Source organism: Lissotriton vulgaris, chromosome 7 (genome assembly GCF_964263255.1).
Source record: "Lissotriton vulgaris chromosome 7, aLisVul1.2, whole genome shotgun sequence".
Lineage (NCBI taxonomy): Eukaryota > Metazoa > Chordata > Amphibia > Caudata > Salamandridae > Lissotriton > Lissotriton vulgaris.
This window is the reverse complement of record NC_141695.1, coordinates 110208298-110229145: the sequence shown is the minus strand read 5'-3', so window position 1 is coordinate 110229145 and position 20848 is coordinate 110208298. Positions and strand designations below refer to the sequence as shown.

Below are 20848 nucleotides of genomic sequence, written 5' to 3'. Positions count from 1 at the left end.
TGGTGCAAATGCTTGTTTGCTGTGGATCAATGTTATCTGTTAATCCTTTCCATTTCCTGCTGGGTTTGTTCATAATTTGTTGCTGTAGACAAAGTTTTGCAAAATTCCGGTAAAAAAATAACTTCTGGCTCCAGTTTCACAAATGGTCTTGGGCGGAAAACCTCCCTCACACCCAAGTGATGATTGGAGCAGCAGGGGGCTGTCATGCTGCACTTCTGGAGTGTGTGGGGGGGTGCTATGAATGCCCCCCTCCCCCGTGACACCGCACGTCAGAGCGGCTGAAGGCGCTGGACACCTCCACCACCAGACCTGTGGTTTCCTCTTTCCTGCACAAACACTCAAATAGTTTATCTGAACCCAGCAGCTGATTACTGTCAGACCTTCATCCAACTCTGTCAGATTCAAGCATGGAGGATGAGGAGGGGTACACGTACCTGCACTTCAGAGACAGGAGGCGGAGGCGGCCAGAGGATGGAGGTAAAGAAGTGCTCAGTGCTAGCAGATCTTGTTATTGTCTCACCTTCATTCTTCAGATGCTGAATGTACCTTCCCTGCCTCTGCCAGTGACTGCTTGCAATGTTGATTCAAGTTGTTGTCCTTTGCTTGAAATGCGCAGGATGTTTTTTAGACATTTAGGGGTTAGATTTTTTTAAGCATTTTGCGCTGGGTTTGTGTCACAAAAGTCATGCTAACCGGCACACATTTGTTTTGTGAACTTACTTTATAGCACACAACTTGTTTTGTGCTGGAGAGTACCCTAAAGGTAGTGCAAAGCAGCACAAAGCCCTGCGTTGCCTTACTTTGTGCCAGGGGGGCGTTACATGGGCATTCTCATGCAATCATCCATGCCTTTTGATGAAAAACCCTATCTACAAAGAATTGTAGAAAGGAATTAGCACTAAAAGTTAACTCCACTTCCTAGGAGGAGCTAACAGGATCAAGGTTTTTATTTCTCCTTTCTTTTCCGACCTTGCAAGTGTGCTGCCCTGTACAGCACACATACACAGGGGGAAAGCTTTTGAACTTGTCTACGCATAGTATTTTGTACAGGAGGGATACCCTTCCTCTACAAAACCTATGCTAGACTCACACAAACACCCTAGAGCTATGGCGCTAAGGTGTGTGCGTGGCTCTTGGCAGCTGAAATCAGCACTAGCTCTAGGGAGGGGGGAGGAGAGAGCCATATCTCTGTAGATATGGCACTCTCCTGCTCCCTCCCTGTCACACAATGCAGAGCAGCCTCTTTAGGAGCTATGCTGCGTTGCGTGCCTTTTTAAACAATCAGGCCTTTTATCTCCATGAGCAGCATCTTCACATCAGGCAGAGCAGCAAATCTTGGGATGGAGTGGAGGGATCTTACTCTGGGTTAGCGAGGACATTGTATTCTCATAAAAATTTGAAGGGGTATTATCAGTGCGAGAGGATAGATCTGTGTCTGTTAACAGACTACAAACTAAAATGTTTCGTTATCATTGAACTAGCTTCGCTAGTTGCCTGTTTCTGACTTTGAGAAACAAATCCATAGACTTTAAAATGACTCATTTAAAGCTTAACTTTGAAAAGACTTGACAAGGTAATGTGTAGAAATATTACAGGACAAAAATTTAACAAACAAAATGTAGCCTTGCGCATGATTAGTAAAGTGTACATTTAAGAAACAACTGAAACCTTGTAAAATACTTCTGAAATTCTCCAATAATATTTATTTATTTCAACTTAAAAATGTATTATAATTGGGCATTTGTTTCTTCAGAGGATGTGAGTACTTAAGTGAGGGACAGTGACCTGGAGTAGTTGTAAATGTAGTAGGTATTACTTGTATAAACAGTTCTCTTCATAGCAATACTGTCATAGCAAAACTAGTAGTCATGCATTCAATGTGAATAGTAAATCTACGCAAATAATACAGTGTTACTAGTACCACAAAGAGTAGTTGCAGAGGCAGTGATGAAGGACTACTTTACGGTGTGAAAACTGCCCTATTCCCCAAACATTGTGGCCCATATTTGTGGGCTTTTGACGCAGGCCAGTGCAGCAAGTCACCTTGCTGTGCTACCCTGAATCACAGGAAAAAGCCTCCCATGATTGCATTCTGCTGCACACACAGAACGAGGTAAAAGCCTCCCAGGATTGCATTCTACTGCACACACAGAACGAGGTAAAAGCCTCCCAGGATTGCATTCTGCTGCACACACAGGAAGAGGAAAGACCCTCGCAGAACACACAGGAAGAGGAAAAACCCTCCCAGGATTGAATTCTGCTGCACACACAGGAAGAGGTAAAAGCCTCCCAGGATTGCATTCTGCTGCACACACAGGAAGAGGAAAAACCCTCCCAGGAATGCATTCTGCTTCACACATAGAAAGAGGAAAAATCAAGGATAAATAAACATATTTATTTATGTGGGTGGCGAAGCGATGGTTGACGCATCCCTAGGTTTACAAGGTCTTGTAAATCTGGGGAAGCGTCAAAATCCATGGGTGTTGCATGGGAACATCCATAGCAGCACCCATGAAATGCCTCCCTTACACAAAGTAAGGCAACGCAGTGATTAGCACTGCCTTGCCTTACTCCATATATATGAGACCATTCAACACAGGAAATGAGCATAATGTACCAATGACATACTATCCAGGGAGGGTGGGAGTGGGGGTTTATTGACCTGTTTTCTTTCCTTTTTTCTACATAAATGTAATGCGAGTGTAATGATCACTATAGTTGACACTTTGGATGCAATGAACTGAGATATGTTAGCAATGGAAGGACACTCTCTGTAATGTTTGACGTAAGTACAGTTATACAATGAGCATCTTTGTGAACTATGCACAAATGTACTGCTGTTTTCCTAACTGTAAAAATGAATTCAATTTGTTTAAAAAAAGAAATCTATGAGACAATTCAAAGTCACGGAAAGACTGGCTTTGCGTAGGCTCATAGACATGATTTCAAGGTTTGTGGCACCGCTGTGTCACCAAATGCGAATCAAGGGTGGCACAAGGGGCTCATAAATATGCCCCTGTAATTCAAGGTTTCCTTTAAAAAGTAGATGAAATTCTGCAAAACTGATTTACATAATGAACCCCCAGAGAATAATGTTGTTTATAGATGAGAAGAAAACAACATTAATCTTGGTAAAATTGTAGTTTTTCTATCAAACAACAGAAAATCAGGAGATGTTCATTACTTGAAGTAAAATTGTTATATTTCATATCTGTAAAATGCACTATCAACCTCGAGGGAATCCTGGTGCTAAGCAGGTGTGTGTGACTAGCCTTGCCTATGGAAGATAGATTAATGGAAAAACAGGTCTCCAGCTTCTCGCAGAATTCAACCTCCCACTACACATCATGTTCTGATGTGTAGTGGGAGGTTGTTCCACACTTTAAAAGCAATGTAAGGAAATGCTTGTTCTCCGGATCTGCTTCTGTGTATACGTTGGATGTGTGTGAGTAGGAGTCCTGTGGGACGGAGGCGTCTGGGTGGTTGGTGAAAGGAGACGCAACTTTTCAGGTAGGTTGGGCCTGAGTGGTGTAGTGCCTTGAATGTGTGCATGAGGAGTTTGAAAGGAGCTCATATCAGTATTGGGAGCTAGTATAGTTCCCCGAGGTGTGTTGTGATGTAACTTCTGTGTAGGAGGTTGAGCATGAGTCTGGCTTATTTTATTGTAGCAGGAATTGTTTGCAAAACGAACAATTAGATTGGAGTGCAGGATGGATATTTTCAGAGTAATGTTTATACGAAAAAAACTTCCAAATGGTTGGACACATGGGACTCTGTAGAGATAATATGTTAACATTATTTTTATATAAAGATATACCCTCCTCATTACCCTTTACTTTGCTCAGTCCTTAATATGGGTGAGCCAGATAGCCCTCACTTTTTTTTTTAGAGAAGTTGTACATTATACAAATGTAAATAATGTACTTCAGACTCGTATGACACTGCAAAGTTTAGCTTTATAAAATGTTTCTTATGCAGCCCAAAAAAATTGTCCTTTTTGCTCACTTTCAAAGTGATTTGCTCTTAAGCTATTGTTATCGCAAGTGATTATTTTCTCCTAGAAGTGTAATGATCAAATGACATTTTGGGGCCAGCCACAGACTTTTCTTTTTCCGAGAGACAGTGGGGCAAAATTACGCCTCTTTACTTTTGTCTCAAATCCATGATTCCCTGTCTAGCAAACAGCGGCGGTTACTCTGTTAGAGCGGAGGAGCGGAGGCCCCCCACACTGCTGGTCAGAAAGTATAAAAAATTGAATGGTAAAAAAATATTTTATTACCATTTGTTTTTCATGCTTTCTGCCAGCAAACAGATTGCGAGGGTAGAGCGGGGCCAGTGCAACACTGCTGCCTATGACTGCACTCAGTGTGGGACAAGATGGAGTGAAGAGTGGCCACTTAAGTTGCATTGCACATGTTTGTTTGGCCGGCCACATTGCTACGGCCAAACCAACATGCTCAATTCAAACCTTTCTAACCCGGCTGTCTTGGACAGCTGGGTTGGAGAGCAGGCACAGGCCTACAGTGCCTTTTGGAGCAAGGAGCCAGCCCGCTCCAGCCAATCAAGATGATTTAGATTGAAGGAAAGAGTTGGTTGTGGGCTTGGCGCTCGGAGGTTGTGCTGCAGCACAATAAGTATGTGCTGCAGAACGTGGAACGGCAGTGTAAGGTAAGTGGATTTTTTAATGTATATATGTTAAAGTTATTCAGGGCTTTAAGTGGGATGAAAAAACTGGGGGGTCTCTCAAAGGGGCGTGGCCACTAATTAGGGGCGTGGCTTTTAAACACTTGCGCTAAAAATCTTTGTTTAGTATACTGTGCCGCCCAACTTGTATTTTGCTGTTTCTGTCATTGCATCCAGATATGTGATACAATAAGTAACATCATACCTACAACAAGTAAGGACTATTGGCTTTGTCAATCGTTATTAGTTGCATAAGATAAATAAGCTGCAACTATATCTTGTTACATATAATATTGAAAAAGCTTCCAATTAAAGCCCTGGTGACCCTACCACAATGTTGCTGCTCTTGCGTTTCAGAAAGAGAAGGGAAATCCAGAGAGAAAATGACTCTCGCTAAAGGATTTCCCTTCCCCCACAAAGCTCACCTGGCATGACGTCATGCCGTAACTTCTCCATTAGTGAGAAGTGAGCAGTGTGGGCAGCGCACATCCATGTACTTGTCTCGAAACGGGTGTCTATCTGACTGTTTTGTGCCCTGGCACTTTTTTCCGGACTGCAGTGACAGTAAACTGCTGTCTCTGCAGTCTGGAAAAAAACGGACCGCTTGTGCCAGGGCTCAAAACAGAGCCCGATAGAGACCCGTTTCAAGGCCTCTTTTAAAAAACTCCAGGTGCTCAGACCCTTTGAGACCCGGCCCACTTAAAGCCCTGATGTTATTGTATATTTGTTATGCGTAAATGCATGGGTATACGCTATTTGTGTCATGTGCATTTGTTATGTATATTTGCCATCAACCGCCACTGCCGGCAACTATTCTCAGAAGGCTGACCAACTTAACTCCTTCGAGGCTGATGACGAGCTGGGCTCGTCATGGTGTAGCCTCCTCAAACACTGATGACGAGCCCAGCTCGTCATGAACAATGGGAAATGGGAAGATCCAGCACAGGAGAAAAATAACCACAGCAGCAATGTGGTTAAGTTATCTTGAGTAGCTTTACCCGCGGTCTAGTCTCCTAGACCTCCACGCAGGCGAAGCCGTAAGCATTTATTCAGTCCCACGCGCCGACAAGCTAAGATGCGGTCCGACGGGCAGAAGAGTAGGTGTCCAGATGCGAGGCTTTCCACACTGAAGTAAGTGCTCTTTCCTCCACAGGAACGGTACAGCAGGATGAGAGACCCGATTTCTGTTACCGAAGGTATCTGCCGACATTAACAAAGCCCTCCCTGTTTTTCCTCATTTTACAGATAGTACTTTCAGGGAAACCCCACCCCTGCGGTCCATGAAGCACAGTTTTGCTGTCAAAAAAGTATGTGTTACTCTACAGGCATAACCAACTTAGCCCTATTTGTGTGTTGTTTGTAAATCACCATATGTGTGTGTTTTGTTTTTGTTTTACATTATGATCATTCACGAAGCGGCACGTTTACCCAGCATGTTTATACCTACACAGGTTAAAACCACGCTCTGAGCTGGATGACTGCACGCACCATTAAGGAGCATCTCTAAAGCATGGAAGTGCATTATATTACATTTGTACCCACCTACTCTGCAAGAGAGAGGGGGCTGTCTTTCCCCTAACTGTGTCTTTTCTATTTTCACAGATATACCTCGTGATACATTGTGAGCGTATGTGTATAAACAACGCATGCTTTATTAGTTGCAGTGCTTATTTCTTTATTTATTTCTTTATTTCCATATTTAGGATTATTAGGAGGGCATACACAGGGCTGGTTCCTGTGTGGTCCTGACAAAGAGCTTGGGGTTGGCTCGAAACATGTTGATCTTACACTGAACCTCTAACTCATTATAGTTAGTTTTTCCGTGTATCACCCCATTTTAGACATACCAATCTAGGAGCAATAATAACGTATTTGAGCCCACTAGCAAGGTATTTTTAATCGCTGTAGCCCACTCCACCACATTTCCTGCACTACACATAGTCTTCCACTTTAAGTGCTCCTACGTATTTTCCGCAAATTGCAGCACACCCCAGTTCATAGAGAACTGGGATGGCCCCAATGATGAAGCATGTCACCATGGGGAAACCCTGCTGAGTGAGGAGACTCAAGAAAAAAAGAAAATCTTTCCTGGATGCATTTTCTGATCTCACTGATCAGAGGCCCTACCTTTACCCCATGACTAGATCCTCTAACCCGACACCTCGGGTTTCAGTTTAAGTTATCCTCTTTCCTGGAGGAATATAAGCTGCTAGCTTATCCCTTGGAAAAAAAAATACAGGGGGGCCATTCAATTGAAACCGTCTTTCTTGCCACCACAAGCACCATAAGGCTGATGTTGGATGAGGGCAGACTAAATGTCTGTATTCTCCTTGTTCTATCATCACATTTTGAACCTTTTGAATCCTTTGATACTGTCTCCCATGTCACCATGATCAGAGGATTGTATGAGACAGGCCTTTTAATAAGAACCTGAGAGGGTTCCAGTCCTTTCTCACTGATGGAACTCAATCTATCTCCCCCCAGTGAAATCAAACCATGTGTTTCTGTCCCTGTGGCGTTCACTGGGCTCTTTCCTCAGTCCAACACTATTTGATATATTTATGGCTCTTCCTACAAAAATGTTCATAGCCAGTGACTTTGAAATCGTCTCCTATGCTGACGACATACAGATGATAAATTCTGTTGTTGACCATGCAGAAGGACCAGATGCAAGATCAACATGGACACTTGGATTAGGAACAATTGTCTCAAGTTAGATGGGGTGAAGCCTGAGATCATCCTCTTGAACGAGGCCAAATCCACCTGGTCTAATACATTGTGGTTTAACATTCATGGCCTTGCCCCTCTTCAAAGAAACAGCTAGGAATTTGGGCATCATCTCACATAATACTCTTTCTATAAAAGACAAAATTGCAGCTATATGTGGGACATTTTATTGGATTCTGAATTTTTTGTGCAAAATCTTCAGCTGGCTCTTGTTATGTTGCTGGAAAATCATTATGCAGGGCCTGATCACAAGTTGTCTTCATTATGGTAATGCCCTCGACAGGAAAAGGCTGGCTATCTGCTTACTCACCTGCAGACTATCCAGAACACTGCTGCCCACATGATGTGCAACCTTCCCCCTACAACGCCATCTAGTCCCACATTGAGAGCAATTCATTGATTGCCAGCGCGTAAATGCACCACCTTCCAGATTATTTTAAATGTGCGTAAGGCCTTTTCTCATCTGATCCCTTCTACCTCCAGAGTAAAATCTCTTTTATGAAACAATTAGTGCCTTAAGAGCTGCTATTCAAGTATTGCTGCATACTAGGTGCATTCCCCTTTCCAGAATGGGGGGCCATTCCTTTATTAACTTGTCTGACTAACATAGAAATTCTCTTCCGTGGCATCTCCAGTTAACATTCAGCCTTACTGTGTTTAAGAAACACGTAAAACCTTAGATGTTCTAACTTTCTGTTCCTTGGAGGTTTCCAGGTGCTCACTACGTCTGTGATTATCCTAACCAAACTTAAACCCTTTGGTGCTCATGACGAGCTCAGCTCGTCATGACCAGACCCATTTCCATTGTGGTCCAGCACAGCAGGGGAATAAGTCAAGCAGCCAAGGTGTTAAGGGTATCCCTCGGGGTTAGTTTGGCGCACTATAAATTGTTTTAACTTTGCATATGTTCAAGTCGAGGGGAATGTTGCTACTTTTAGTTCTGCTTTGAGAAGATGGAACCTGTTAAAGCAGTACTTGGTCTTTTGATGCAAGGATCCACTGTAGCCACTGCCTGACTCCAAGATGGCACATTTCAAACCTTTGTGTTGTCATGTAGGGCATCTGATGAAGGTCAACCGGAGCACAGGCTATCGCACTGAAGATTTTTAGAAGAAATAGCCTTTTAACAATCTACCAGTCATTCTGTGGTCATTGATAATAAGCCTTAAATCGCATTAATGTGTCTGTCATTAGTGCGGCCCTCGGTCACACCAAAGAGCAGACTTTGCGGCCCCAAGAAAATGTTTGTGAGTACCCATGCTCTATATGGTCAAAGAACTCCAATTTAACAACCTAAATTATAGCAGTCTTTTTTGCACGTGACTAATAATTTAAAAGAAGCTACAAAATGTGAATTTTCCCCATAAAACATTTCATCGTGACTTGCAGTACAAGGCACAAGCAAATAATGATTAGCCTACTTTGAAAAATGTAAAGGAACAGAATGCATTTCACCTGTTGGCAGACAGTGTGGGTGTAAAGAAAAAGCACCGCTTGTTGACGCTAGATCACAGTGTGAAAATGGCTAAAACCACACAGAGGAATGATATTCAAATTCTCGGCAAGATGACTTCCTGCAGTTTGTGGTTTGGGCAGATTGCCAGCAGCTTCTTAACAGTTACTATCTCTCATCTGAATTATATATTTTTTTAATTTCACCAAGAGTTACCGCTGCTACAACAAACTAAAAACTGCAAGTAAAAAATGGTCTGTCCCAAAATGAGGAATTGCTGGTAGAATCAAACTGGAAATTACATTTTACTAGGTTATTTCGTTTGTTAGTAGACTATCCAGGTTACTCGTAACTGAAACAGGATGAGTGCTAAACTCAACACAGGGAGTGTAGTTCTAATGCCCCCCTAATACCTACATAGAAATAATTTATTCAGTCAGCGCAGGGACTGGCAGTGATTGATAAAAGTCAAAGGACCAGATCCACATAAAAGAAATAACTCTGTACTCCTATTAGTATTCCTCAAGCAGGTGCACATTTTCAAATTTTTGTTATTCACAAATGTGACCAGAAGGGCATTTGGAAAGTGTTGCCAGGTTTTGAGGCACAGTTATGTGAATCTTAGCTACCATTTTTAGGGTAACTCTTTCTCCAATGAGGAAATGTACAGAGGTTAATTACCAACCATTACAAGAGTGGTAAATACTCGAAGATGAATTTGTGTGTGCCCATCAAAAGACTCTCAAGGCAAACCATACTGGTCTGCCTACTACCCCCACCCCCACCCTTGGGTGGGTTTATTATTGCTAAATTGAACACAGATAAGTCTGAAGGATAAAAATTGTTTACACCTGCTAGGTATCTTCATTTGAATACCTGACAAGTATACATGGTGCCATTTTTGTTGGTAAACATATTTTTATTAATGTAAATGGAGTTGTAAATCGAGTGCAGAAGGATACTAACTACCAGCTCAACAGAACTGATATTGAACGTCCTTAGAATAAATTTTAGCTTAAATTTTTTAATTTTTTTTGCTTTCAGTTAAATAAAGAAAACAAAGAAAATGAGGAGAAAACAGAATTTACTCTGTCTCAATAAATGAATCGGAAACCACTGAGAGACATAGTAGAGATTAGTCTGTAGGTACGAATATGGGCACGGTTTTATCATAACAAGTTCCAAGATAATGTCATGAGGGATGTTACTGACCATGTCATGAGTGATGTAATATGTGATGTTATCAGCAGTGCATTGCGGGGGGGGGAGGGGAGTTATACTTAGCTCAACTAACTATAACGGCTGAATTTCTCTGGTTTTGTACAAGTGAAATGTCCAACTAACTACAACATAAGTAAGTAAGTAAGTAAATGTTTATTGTTTAGTTAATTAAAACCTTAACAATATAAAAGCTTTATGTTCGTACAAAAAAAAGAGATAAAAAATAGAATTGCACACTGTCATTTCGTCACTGCTTACCAGACATGAGATTACATTGTTAAAATTCAATAGCCATAAGTTTGTCAAATATTTCATTGCCTATGTTGCTTACCACACGTGACATTAGATTATTAAAATTCAGTAGCCAAAAGTTAGTCTATTTTTCGTTGCCCCAGGTCAGACCCTTTTATTAAAGCTTTGAAAAGACTTTGAGGAATTTGATCAGTCTACCATTCAGGTGTGGGTCCGATGGGTTTAGACACGCAGTTATTGCTGCTCTACATGACCTAATGCCTCTCAGGTTTTAATTAACTAAACAATAAACATTTACTTACTTACTTCCCTGAAACCTGGTTTTTTTCAGTGAATATCTATGGTTTTTTAAATGCTAATTTCTAACTTAAACGTCCCTGAAACCCATGGGTTTTCCCGTGAATTTCTATGGTTTTTAAATGATAATTTCTAACTATAACGTTCCTGAAACCTATGGTTTTTTCAGTGAATTTCTAAGGTTTTTAAAATTATAATTTCTAAATATGCCTACATAGGTAGGCCATGTGCAGAAAGAGGAAGAAAGGCGCAGAAAGAAGCAAGGTCAGAATGTGGCAAGAGAAGAAGAAATGTGCATAAAGAAGCAAAAGAAATTCAGAAAGAGGCAACAGAAGTCCAGAAAGAGGAAGAAAGGTAAAGAAAGAACTAAGAGATGTGCAGAAAGAACCAACATAGGTGCACAAAGAGGCCTACATTTGACTATACCTTACAACAGACTCATACACAGTACCCTAATCACTAATCCTTCGCCAAAGATGTCTCAAACCTCACTTTTCTTCTTGAAGGTTCACTATTAATCGACTGCTCACAATGTTAGGCCTACCAAATGAAAAACAGCAATCCTAAGCATATAACTGTTGTAAGTCTGACTAAGTTAGTGAAGGTATGTGTGCTTGTCTATGCTTTTACCTAGTGACATGTTTAAATGAAAATAAACAAAAAAATACTTGAATACCTGTGTTTCAAACCGCATACTCTTGTGTAAAAAAGGTTTATGCATTTCTTTCTGCTCACAATACAGGGCACATAGGTATTCAATAGTATATTTGAGGGACTCTATAACACATATAAACATAAGACATGCCTGCCTGTGCAACGGAATGACAGAGCAGAACTAACAAGATTTGACCACCTACAATAGAAGCTACCCACTTTTTAAGCTACCATCTTCAGATGCATAACACGTGTGAGAATACATGTGCAAGTAGACATATTCCTTAGTCATGAGAGCATGCAGACATTTAAACTTGACAGCTTGCACTTCCCATTTGAATATAGAAACAGGCAAGAGAAGTACAGAAAGGAGCAAGAGAATTGCAGATAAAACAAGAGCGGTGCCGAAAGAGGGAATAGGGGTGCAGAAAGAGGCAAGACAGGTGACGAAAGAGGGAAGAAGGGTGCAGAAAGAAGGAACAGGGGTGGAGAAAGAAGCAAGAGAGGTGCAGACAGAGGCAAGAGAAATGCAGAAAGAGGTAAGAAAGGTGCAAAAAGAAGCTAGAGAAATACAGAGAAGCAAGAGCAGTGCAGAAAGAAGCAACATAGGGGCAGAAAGAGGCAGGCAAGAGGGGCGCAGAAAGATGAGTGAGAAGTACAGAAAGAAGCTAAGGAAGTGCAGAAGGAGGCAAGCGGTGAAGAAAGAGGCAAGAGCAGTGCAGAAAGAACTAAGAGATTTTCAGAAAGAGGCAAGAGATGTGTAGAAAAAGGGAAGAAGGTTATAGAAAGAAGCAAGAGAAGTGCTGAAAGAGGCAAGTGAGATACAGAAGGAGGCAAGAGAACTGCAGAAAGAGGCAAGAGAGTTGTAGAAATAGGCAAAAGGAGTGCAGAAATAGGAAACAGTGTTGTAAATTAACAGCGATTAGATTAAGCATTAGCAGAAGACATCCTTTATTTAGATATTATCTGTCCGTTTATGGAATCCATTTTGTATTTCTGTCAGCCATTTTGTTTGGCATGTGCTCACTATGTGCTCTGTCCTACCTTCCTGTTAACTGCTCTTGAAATCTGCCTAGAGAAGATATATATTTATCCTCCTTTGCTTTGAACATGCCCAGTAAAGCTTACAGCTGCTTCCTAACTTGTAACTGTCAAGATGTGTCCACCAGAATTAGCTTACTGTCAGCCCTTCCCACTTGTTGCTAGCACACTCTCTGTATGACCTTATATGTATTTGAAACCAACACTCTGTGCCTTGTACTGCCTTCATTTCAGCCCCTGTGTGGGTATAAAAGGGCCACGCTCCTTCTAGTCAGTGTGCTACTTAATACACTACCGAAGGGTGTTGCATGGTTGTGATTCCACCTAATGAGGTGTAATAAATACTCTATTCCAGTTTCTGTGCCAACTTCTTACTATTGGTCTGAGGACCAATGAGCAAAAAAGGGCGAATCCCTTGCACTGGCAGGACTTGCTGAGGCTTGCTATAACAACAGGTGTGCAGAGGCAAGAGAGGTGCAGAAAGAGGCAAGAGGGTTGCAGACATTTTCAACAGAGGTGCAGAAAGAAGCAAGAACATTGCAGAAAGAAAAGAACCAACAGAGGCGCAGACAGAGGCAAAAGGGGTGCAGAAAGACGCAAGAAAAGTACAGAAAGAAGCAAAAGAGGTGCAGAAAGAGGCAAGAGAATTGCAGAAAAAGGCAAGAGGGTTGCAGAAAGAAGCAATAGATGTGCAGAAAGAAGCAACAGAGGTGCAGAAAGATGCAACAGAGGTGCTGAAAGAGGTAAGAGGGGTGCAGAAAGAGGCAAGAGAAGTATAGAATGAAGCAACAGAGGTGCTGAAAGAGGCAAGAGCGGTTCAGCAACAGTCAAGAAAGGTGCAGAAAGAGGTAAGAGGGGTGCATAAAGAGATAAAAGGGATATATAAATTTGCAAGAGAGGTGCAGAAAGAAGAAAGTGGGGTGCAGAAGGAGGCAAGAGAGGTGCAGAGAGAAGCAAGAGAGGTGTAGAAGGAGGCAGGAGAACTGGAGAAAGAGGCAAGAAAGTTGCAGAATCAGGCAAAAGAGGTGCAGAAAGAGGGAACTGGGGTGCAGAAAGAGGCAAGAGAGGTGCAGAAAGTGGGAAGAGGGTGCAGAAAAATGCAAGAGGGGTACAGAAAGAAGCAAGAAAGGTGCAGAAAGAACCAGGAGTAACGCAAAAGAACCAACAGAAGTGCAGAAAAGGGCAAAAGGAGTGCAGAAAGAGGCAAGAGAAGTGCAGAAAGAAGGAATACAGGTGCACAAAGAGATAAGAGAGGTGCAGAAAGAGGCAAGAGAGGTGCAGAAAGAGGCAAGCAAAGTACAGAAAGAAGGAACAGAGGTGCACAAAGAGGCAAGAGAGGTGTAGAAAGAGGCAAGAGAGTTGCACAAAGAGGGAAGAAGGGTGCAGAAAGAGGCAAGAGGGGTGCAGAAAGAAGCAACAGGGGTGCAGAAAGAAGCAAGAGAAGTGCAGAAAAAAGTAACAGAGGTCCAGAAAGAGGCAAGGGATGTGCAGAAAGAGGCAAGAGAGAAGCAGAAACAGGCAGGAGAGATACAGAACGAGGGAACAGGGGTACAGCAAGAGGCAAAAGAGGTGAAGAAAGATGGAAGAAGGGTGCAGAAAGAGGTAAGAGGGTACAGAAAGAAGCAAGTGAAGTGCAGAAAGTGGCAACAGAGTTGCAGAAAGAGGAAAGAGAGGTGCAGAAAGTGCAAAAGATGAGCAGAACCAGGAAAAAGAAGTGCAGAAAAAGAAAGAAAGGTGCAGAAAGAAGCAACAGAAATGCAGAAAGAGGCAAGCGAGACGCAGAAAGAAGCAAGAGTGGTTTACACACCATTAGTACCAATTTAATACCCACATTTAGCAGTAAGTAACAGGTGACCATTCTGGGTTTGCAAAGGGCCTTCCACCGCGCTGTAACACTTGTTGCGGCATTTGTGGTAATGTTTGAGCCATTTGAACTAGAAACAAGGTTTTTTTGTTCAAATCTGCAGATTATGCAGCAGATGATGGATTATGTGGAAAATGTATAATTGTGCAAAAGTCGGTGCAGCCAAACAGTTGCATAATTCCAGTGGCCCTGCTCATACCTCTGACTTGGTCCAGAAGTGCTCGTCAGTGGTTCTTTCTATTTTTTTGTATCATTGAGTTTATAGTTTAGCTTCAATGGAAATGAGGAAGACTAAACCTGAGGTTACAACTCCACAACACCAACTATCATACCACACAATTACCCTCCATAATCCCACTCTACATAATTCCTATACACTAAATACCACATGCTTTCTATTCACATAATTTCACTGCACAGCATACCACATAATTTCATTACACGCAACCTACATCCACTCCACATGAATAAACATTAATAAAACACTTTTACATTTACAACACCAATAGCTCTAACTCTCGCAAATGCGAAACCTATTACATTGCAAATGCTTCTTCAACTGGTAGTCTTGTTTGCAGAGTGGTGGAGAAAGGGGTCTGAGCCTCAAACCAGCACACAGAAATTCCTCTGTTTAGGACTTACAGGAGGTACCAGGAGGGCTTCTTGACCCACAAAGTTCCTCAGGAGTAAAGTGAACTTCATCCCCCAACCCGTAGTGTGCCAGGAGGTGCGTTTGCAGAGTGGTCGAGAAAGGGAGAGCGTGGCCTCCAGAGTCCTCTTAGCAATCCCACTGCGTGGGACTTATTGGAGGTAACAGGAGGGTAGTTGGCCCCAAAGGACAACCTTCAGGGCCAACTGCCCCTCCTATTACCTCCATTAAGTCCCACACACCAGCATTGGTAAGTACTCATAGCAGGTAACACCCCCTTTGACCACCAGTCTGCAAACGCACTCCCAGGTGTGCTCTTCAATGGGAAATAAAGTCCCCTTCACTGCTGGGGGTCCTTAGGGGCCAACTAGCCTACCTGATTCCTCCAGTAAGCCCCAGATAGTGGAATTGCTGAGAGGTAGACACAGGCCACACCCCCTTTCTCGGTTTGGGGATGAAGTTCCCTTGCCCCCTGAGGGCCCCTGGTGGCCAACTAGCCCTCCTGTTATGTCTAGTAAGCCCCACACAGCTGGATTGCTGAGAGTGGTCTGAGGCCATGCCCCCTTTTTACACCACTCTGCAAACATGCCTCCTGGAACACTGCTGGGCAGGGGATGAAGTCCACTTTAGTCCTGAGGTCCTCAGACACAAGAGGACCTCATCGCTGCCATAGCAAATGGCTATGTCCAGGGGTAGGCACCTGGGGACATTGCAGGAGCCGGCCCTGGGGAATAATGGTCCCCAGGGCCATGGAGGGTGGCCCCCTTCCAACATTGACACAGCTCCGGGGAGGTGGAGGTCCCCTGGGCCGGGGGTCCATAACGGACCCCATATTAACATAATTTGTGCCCCGTGAAGTGGTGGTACTGAGGCAGTGTGGGAAGGGGCAGGAGCCCCCCACACTTCAATAATTTAATTGGAGGCCCTATTAAAGTAAAGGCTCGGGGGTGGCGGTCCCTGGGGCAGAGAGGGGGGAAGGAGCCCTCCAACTCAATGTTTTATTAAAGAGCCCGGTGGAGGTGGCGGTCCCTGGGGCCATCGGCCCCCACACATAATTATCTCACTGCCCCCGGGTCCTGGCCCACCTGGGGGCTCAAAGAAACAAAGCGGTGGAGTCTGCGCTTTTTTAGTTTTTATTTTTTTCAATCGGATTCGCGCACCCAGTGCTTTTTTGTCTGAGCAGGCCTAGGGGATCAAGGTATCTCTTCCCTGCCCCCTTTTCTTGTTTTATTATAATTTTTTTTACTGTTTTCTTGTGACTCGGTTTTATTGAGTCACAAGATGGCTACCAATACAAAATCAAATCAAAATCAAGCTTGTGCTCGGGAGGGTTTGCGAATCCTCCTCGGCCCTCAGATATCAATATTTTCATTTTTTTAATTTCTCAGGAACTATTAAATGGATTTACACAAATTTTAAAAAAGCACGCATTCTGAACCAATACCTACCTTTTTGCCAGATTTGGTGTACTTCCGTTCAGCAGTTCGGGCTGTAGCTTTGTCTAAATTTCCTATGGGAATTATCATTTCTCGGCCCCCACTCCACAAATCACCCCAGAATTTTTAAACAGGAGCTGACCTGAGTGAACAATTAGTTTTGAAAATTTTGCGAAGATTCGTCAAACGGCGCTAAATATATTGGTAAAAGAAAAACCGCTTTTTGAATAGAAACCAGGTCCTCACTATAGCTACATAAAAAATCATTCATGGTACTAATAGTATGCTTGAAGTCAATGCACAAGAAATAAAAGCATCTGACTCATTCAGAATCATAGTTAAGAATTCTAATCAACACAAGGATTTACGTAGAATTAGTAACAACAGTTGGACAATAGTACTTAAGGATCCGGTCATTGGTCATTTACTCCCGATGAAGGTATCTATTACCTACAGTCCTGCACCCTCTATGCGGGACAGACTGGTGGACACGAGCCCAGAAGTCCTAGAAAAAACATCATGATTGCAAACCAACAGTGGGTTTTATAAGTGTAAAACTTGTAAATCGTGCACCCATGGGACCAACGGGAAGACGTTCAGGGATGGATTTGGCAATCGAGAACATCAGATAAGCAAGGTTCTTACCTGCAAGACCGAGTATGCGGTCTACATCCTTGAATGTCCATGTTCCCTCCGGTATGTAGGGAGCACAAAGCACCCAGTACACAAACGTATATTACAACACCTGAGAGCAATAACGAATCAGGACAATACGTACCTGGTAGCTAGGCACTTCAAAGAGCACCATCAGAGTAACAACAAAGGGCTCCAATACTATATCATAGATTCAGTGAGTGCCAGCAGAAGAGGAGGTCTAAACTGCGCAAATTAGAAACTAAATATATCCTATTACTAGATACTAGACCATGTCATGAGTCATGAGTGATGTAATATGTGACGTCATCAGCAGTGCATTGCAGGCGTGCAAGTTATAGTGAGTCCAACTAACTATAACGTGGGAATTTCAATGGTTTTATGTCAGTAAAATTCCCAGCTAACTATAACCGGTGTCAAACCTATGGTATTTTCAGTGAATTTAATAGGTTTTTTAAATGCTAATTCCTAACTATAACTGGTGTGAAACCTATGGTTTTTTCTGTGAATATATATATATATATATTTTTTTTTGTGGGCAGGTGGGAGAAGCACGAGGCGTGGGGTGAGACCAATGAGGCATGGACAGATAAAATTTTAATGTGGACTAGGTACATAGATGACCTTTTTATTGTGTGGCGCGGTGATCGGAGGAATATATCACCGTCCTCAACAATAATATTTGGAATTTGAAATTTACCAGCACTATGAGTGCAACCAGCATATGCTACTTGGACTTGGACGTTTTTATAGAGAACAACACTCTCCAAACAAGACTCTATAGAAAACCCACGGCGGGGAATGCGGTGTTACACGTGGCTAGCTACCACCCGAGAAGTCTAATTAAAAACGTCCCCTATGGCGAACTAATGCGCTTAACAAGAAACTGCTCAGTAGATACTGATTTCCAACACGCTAAAGCGGCTGCCAGTGAGAGATTTAAAAATAGAGAATGCTTCAAGAGCATATTACAACTGGCAATAAGGCGTTTATTGTCAACAGGAGGGATCTCCTGGTGGCAAAGAAAGCACCAGAGGTGCAAGATGAGGTGAGAATGATAACTAAATTTAACACCAAATCTGGAGACTTAGTCCACATTTTTAAGAAAAATTGGCACATTTTGACTACTGACAGTGTTGTGAAAGGACATCTTCCTCAGCAGCCTTTAATAACTTACCGACGCTGTCAGTCACTATCTGACCACTTAGTCCATAGCCATTTTTCCTCAAAGGCTCAGCCCACTGACCTTACTAACGTCAAAGGGTTCTTCCTGTGTTTGCGCTGTAAAGCCTGTAAAGGCAGTAAGAAAGTGTTAGAGTATCCGGGCAGAACAGGAGAGAACAGACCCAATAGGAAAATAAAAAAAATCCTAAATTGCAATTCAGACCACACTATTTACTATCTAGAGTGCCCGTATAAAAGAAGATACATTGGGAGCACTATTAACCCCACCAAACTCAGGATCCTAGAACACATGCGAGCAATCGCAAACACGGATAAATCCTATCTGGTTGCTCGCCATTTCGCTGAATGTCATCAGAGCGATAGGGATCTTCTGACCTTTTACTGTATAGATCAGGTAAAATGTTTAGAACGAGGGGAGGACAGAGAAAAGGCACTCCTGGTCTTAGAATCTAGATACATTATCGATCTTAAGACCATGACCCCTGGGGCCTTAATAATGATGAAGAATTGTGGGTCCACCTCTGAATAGGCACATGGGATCATGTGTACAAAAATTCTCAGATGCCCTTACTCTACCTTTAAAAATGAAGATGCTGTCTGCCAACAACCATATATCTATAAACTGACATCACTGCATATTGGATGATAGAATAAGACACTTAGGCCCATACAGGGCGATAAAACAACAAAAGAATAATATAGAACAAAAGGGTAAATGTTCTGGTCCCTGGCCTGAATAGCGTAATACAATTGGGGATACACCCCTATAAGAAAGGATAGTAAGAGAATACAATATTGTATTGTGGCCATTTGGGACTTGATTATTTAATCCTTTGTATTTCAATAAGAGTATGTACTTGCAACATGAACTGTTGGATGTGAAAATGTTTTTTAAAATTTGCACTAGCACTTTATCTTTCGCCATGACAAACACTAGAGAGATATGTAGTAACATATGTTTAAAGATGGCCACCGTTTTCGACAGAATTTACCATCATTTATGTCGATGAATGAAATAATGACCGGTGGGTTTAAAATGGCGATTATGGTTCTACACGAACTGACACTGACGAAGCTGGAATAGCGAAACGCGTCTGTCTGGGGTGAGGGGGGTTTGCATTAAAATATTGAATTTCGGATACCAGCGTGCTTGCCGTTTTTCGACTACATAGTCGGATTGTGTCGCAATAGATATATATATATAGATATAGATAGATAGATATATTACCTACTGGCATTCACCAGTAGGTAGTTATAATTTGGATCTAGTTGCCATTAAAAAAACGTTTTTGGACTTGGCTATATCTTTCACACCTATTGACGAATCTTGAGAAAAATGGAAGCCAAAAAAGTGCATTTCCTTTGTTAATTACCGTAGACTATACACAGCTTGAACCGCTGGACGGAATTACACCAAATTTGTCAGAAAGGTGATTTTACATCAGAATATCACGCCTTTTGTTGTTTGCTATAAATCCGTTCAGTAGTTTTAGAGATATAAACTTTTAAATCTAGAAATGTGACTAGTTTGCAAATAGTCCTGGTCTGGTCCTGGGATTTGATTGGCTGCCAACACTAACCAGGAAGTGTTGGTAGCCATTGTGGAACTCAGCTTAAACCGTACAAAAAAAAAAGGGGGAAGGGTAGCAATAACCTGAGCCCCCCACCTTGGTCCAGGGATCGCCCTGGGGCCCTGCCGGGACAAAAAGGCTTTTTTCTAATTCACACCGTAATTCGCAATTATTAGTGTATTTCGTCATGAATGTTAAAAAAAAGCACAAAACAAGCACCCAAAGTCTGACGCACCAGCTTCTAATTCTGCCTCCAGGTGGGGGGGACCCCAGGGGAATAGTTATTTTTTATGATTAAGGAGGGGGGAGCAGAAAGGCCATGCATGGTGTGGGTTTGGTTGCCTATAGGAGTTATGCTGCAGGGCCTGGCCTGACGACAGGCCCTGCAACCAGCCTCTGCTGCACACAGCCAAAGGCCATGCGCAGCAGAGGTTGCATTAACATGAAGTAATTAAAATTACTTAACGTTAAAAAAAAACGTAGAAATTCACTAGGGTCGTTTTGAAAGTGGCCCATCAATACACATCGCCGACTTCCAATAAATACCAGGCCCTGGGCCATGCCACAATGTTGTATGCAGCAGCCAGATGGACAGCCAAGCGGCAAAAGCCAGAATTCTTGCTTGCTGAGTGGACCCGAACAGCCAGCCACTGAATCGGTGCTACCCGACTAACAATAACCTTCCCGGGGCACAAATGTGAAATTAAGATAAAGTGGGGTAGGTCCTATGGCATTTCCCGCAGCCCCAGGGACCAGCACCTCCAGAGGGCAGATTAAAAAAAAATCAGAATTTCACAAAAAATAACGAAATGAAAGTGATATAATAGTTAGGTTATGGTAATAATATCTTTACATATAAAAATAATCTCTTAAATTCACTGAGAAAATAAAAATTAAAGTGATGTTATAGTTAGGTGGGAAAATAAAGTAAAAATATAACATTTACAAAATAATACACTAAAATTTACTGTTATAGTTAACTGAAGTAACTATAACTCACGGCCTCCCCATGCACTGTGGTGTCAATTATGTCTTTTAAAATAAATACAGGGATCACCTGGGCCACCTTCCTGCACATAACAATCCTGTGAGGCTTTTTCCTCTTTCTATGTGTGCACGGCCCCCACCGCCCTGGGCACCACCACCTCCCTGGGCTAAAGT

The 20848-nt window shown here is 42.5% G+C and overlaps 1 protein-coding gene across 1 annotated transcript in view; it reads left to right on the top strand.

Annotated features, from left to right (window-relative positions):
* Positions 1 to 407: 407 nt before the first annotated feature.
* The window catches only part of LOC147700932 (killer cell lectin-like receptor subfamily F member 2), an 89874-nt gene continuing 69433 nt past the window's right edge, over positions 408 to 20848 (top strand). Inside the window, exon 1 of the mRNA XM_086929273.1 lies at positions 408 to 477. Within this exon, the coding sequence (XP_086785399.1) occupies positions 408 to 477 (70 nt within the window). The remainder of the gene's footprint in view (positions 478 to 20848) is intronic.